Source organism: Nanorana parkeri, unplaced genomic scaffold, assembly GCF_000935625.1.
Source record: "Nanorana parkeri isolate BGI_ZX_2015 unplaced genomic scaffold, ASM93562v1 scaffold1251, whole genome shotgun sequence".
Lineage (NCBI taxonomy): Eukaryota > Metazoa > Chordata > Amphibia > Anura > Dicroglossidae > Nanorana > Nanorana parkeri.
In genome coordinates this window covers 88874-92157 of record NW_017307519.1, presented here as the reverse complement: position 1 = coordinate 92157, position 3284 = coordinate 88874, and the positions used below count along the sequence as shown (strand labels likewise).

Genomic DNA, 3284 nt, shown 5'->3' with positions numbered 1-3284 from the left:
CAGGTCATTTTCTGTCTGGATACAGGATGAATGGATTTTGTTCAGTTGCTGATAATGGAGATTGTAACATGCGGTCACTCTCACTGCACCCGAAGCTGATATTTCAGGAGGCGGGATCTGGAGATTTGAAGCTGCGCTGCTCCAACCAAACAGCTAAATACACACATGGGAGCTGTGGCTGTGTTACCTCTGCCCATCCAGCCCCGAGAGTCACACAGCTCTGCCACAGAAGAAGCCATGAGCTGACCCAGCCCTCCAGACTCGACCTATAACCAAAATATCACTTTTGGACGATCTGATCACTTGCAGGACAACTCAAACAGCAAATCACACGGCTGAAACACAGAAACTTCCCAAGTAATGCACATAACTCTAAGACCCCCTCCCCTCACCCCAGCTGTGCTATATGGCTGTACAGCATGAGGAGGTAGAGACCACTTTTCAGAGCTCGCAGCCCCCCCCCCATGCATCCTCTTTGGACTGCTAGTGAGCAATGCCTGACCTGAGCTCGCCACCTTGTCCATTCAGAATGGAGTGACAGGGTCTCTTTAAAAGGCCACCCCCCTGACCCGGGTCTGCTCCCCCTATCAGCGATCCCGCGAAATGACGATGACTGGGAGCGACGGCATCACCCTCCGGGTATGCAGTGGCCTGGTAGCCCCCTTTAGGCAGATGCGATCGAGCAAGGAGCAGCAGAAGAGCACTGGATCGAGGGGCGGGCTTCCTGACTGTGATTGGTCGTCAGTGATCAGGTGATCGGGAGCTCTTTCTACCAGCTCTTGATTGCTGCTATGTGACCGGGAGCTGTCAGGGACTATGTGGTCACAGTGCTGGGAATAAGCAGCTCCCCCCCCTCCCAGCCAGCAAAGCCAACTGTGTATGTGTGTGTATATATATATATATGTGTTACGACAGGGGTGGGGGAGAGGGGGGGCTAAGGGACGACACCCCATCACCTTGCCCATTCAGATCCTAGTATCACGGTCTCTTCTTTCCCCTTCCTGCTGGCCGTATGCATAAGCGTGGCCTTAATCCCAAACTGCCCCCCCCCCGCCTATATGCGGGCAGCAATGGCGCCCCCTTGCGTTCATAAAAGTGCAGTCAAACATTTTTACTATCTTTCCGTCTGCGCACACGTGCGAACACTTCCTGTTCTCAAGGTATCTGCCTTGAGAACAGGAAGTGAAGTCACCGCGTTCTTTTAAGTAGGGGTATCTGCCTTGAGAACAGGAAGTGAAGTCACAACGTTCTTTTAAGTAGTGGTATCTGCCTCGAGAACAGGAAGTGAAGTCACAACGTTCTTTTAAGTAAGGGTATCTGCCTTGAGAACAGGAAGTGAAGTCACAACGTTCTTTTAAGTAGGGGTACTTGCCTTGATCACATGGGGGTTTGAAAAGGAAAGCGTGCACCCCCAGCAATCAAGAATCCCTGCCATGAAGGACAACGCTCTGCCGCTGCCACCCAATTGACCTGTGTTGTCACCCTGCCGCCTGAGCTTCTGATGGAGACTACAAGCGGCCATTTCAGCTCACATTGCACAGGCATGGCCCACTGTTGTCACCATAAAAAAAAAAAAAAATGTTTCCTCCGGCTGTACAACGGGGGAGGTTGTCCTGCGCCCCCTAGTGGTGTAAACCGGAATCCAGTCTCCCAGTACGCAGGCCTGAGGCTATAACAGGACGCAGTCCGACTCTTGCTTCCGTCCCTGCCGCCGCTCCGAGGGGGAAGGGCGCCCCGAAGGCTGAGGCCTGGCCTGGAGGTGGGAAAAGAATCTCAGTTACAAGTTGTAGAAGCTTCAACAGACGGCAATAAAGACACTGACAGAGGTCCTAACCCTTCCCTGCTTTTATTTGTATTGCCTGGGTCACCATTGGACAGATTTCCCCTCAATGTGTGAAGTCACAGCGTTCTTTTAAGTAGGGGTATCTGCCTTGGGAACAAGAAGTGAAGTCACAGCGTTCTTCTAAGTTGTGGTATCTGCCTTGAGAACAGGAAGTGAAGTCACAACGTTCTTCTAAGTAGGGGTATCTGCCTTGGGAACAGGAAGTGAGGTCAAAGCGTTCTTTTAAGTCGGGGTATCTGCCTTGGGAACAGGAAGTGAGGTCATTACGTTCTTTTAAGTCGGGGTATCTGACTTGGGAACAGGAAGTGAAGTCACAAGGTTCTTTTAATAGGGGTATCTGCCTTGAGAACAGGAAGTGGAGTCACAAGGTTCTTTTAAGTAGGGGTATCTGCCTTGGGAACAGGAAGTAAGGTCACAGCGTTCTTTTAAGTAGGGGTATCTGCCTTGAGAACAGGAAGTGAGGTCACAGCGTTCTTTTAAGTAGGGGTATCTGCCTTGAGAACAGGAAGTGAAGTCACAGCGTCCTTGATCACATGATCGGTCCTGGGGGTTGGAAATGGAAACCGTGCAGCCCCAGCAATCAAGAATCCCTGCCATGAAGGACAACGCTCTGCCGCTGCCACCCAATTGACCTGTGTTGTCACCCTGCCACCTGAGCTTCTGATGGAGACTACAAGCAGACATTTCAGCTCACATTGCACAGGCATGGTCCACTGTTGTCACCATCAAGAAACCCGCCCTTGAATAAATGCCATGCAGCCATCACGGGAGTGTATGTAGACAGGAAGTGGCTGGAGATCAGCAACACTGAGAAATGCCACGCAGCCATCACTGGAGTGTATGTAGACAGGAAGTGGCTGCGGGAGATCAGCAGCACTGAGAAATGCAATGCCACCATCGCTGGAGTGTATGTAGACAGGAAGTGGCTGGGGGTGATCAGCAGCACTGAGAAATGCCACGCAGCCATCACTGGAATGCATGTAGACAGGAAGTGACTTGCAAAGCTATGTACCAAAGAATGAAAAAAACATTTTCTTCCCGGAAATGGAAATTGTTTGATACACGGGGAGGTCAGAGATCTCCTTACCACTTCCTGGGCCCCTTTAAGACTCATGCATTGTGACTGGTCGTCATTCACTAGCGGCAGCCAATCACAAGCTTCCCCTCAGGATTAACGCTCAGAAGACTCCTGCGGTGTGATCTATAGGGAGGACCTCGGGATTTACCTATGAGGGTGATGTCATGGATGTAAATACGGGCGGGATTAGCACAGGCAGCAGGTGGCGGCAGGAAGTCTCAGTCACCGGTATGTAAGAAGTGAGATTAGACTCCGCGGTTCTGACTCAGCCCAGATTACAGATCTCTATCCTGAGGGGTCTTAGTTATTTCTGAGCGACTATGTCATTCCCAACACATCGCCGATGAGTCACACGGAGGGGGG

The 3284-nt window shown here is 51.3% G+C and overlaps 1 protein-coding gene across 1 annotated transcript in view; it reads right to left on the bottom strand.

Annotated features, from left to right (window-relative positions):
- Window positions 1-1576: 1576 nt before the first annotated feature.
- FAM63A (family with sequence similarity 63 member A) overlaps window positions 1577-3284 on the bottom strand; it is a 26016-nt gene continuing 24308 nt past the window's right edge. Inside the window, exon 9 of the mRNA XM_018568839.1 lies at window positions 1577-1753. Coding sequence (XP_018424341.1) covers window positions 1670-1753 — 84 coding nt within the window. The 3' untranslated portion in view covers window positions 1577-1669. The remainder of the gene's footprint in view (window positions 1754-3284) is intronic.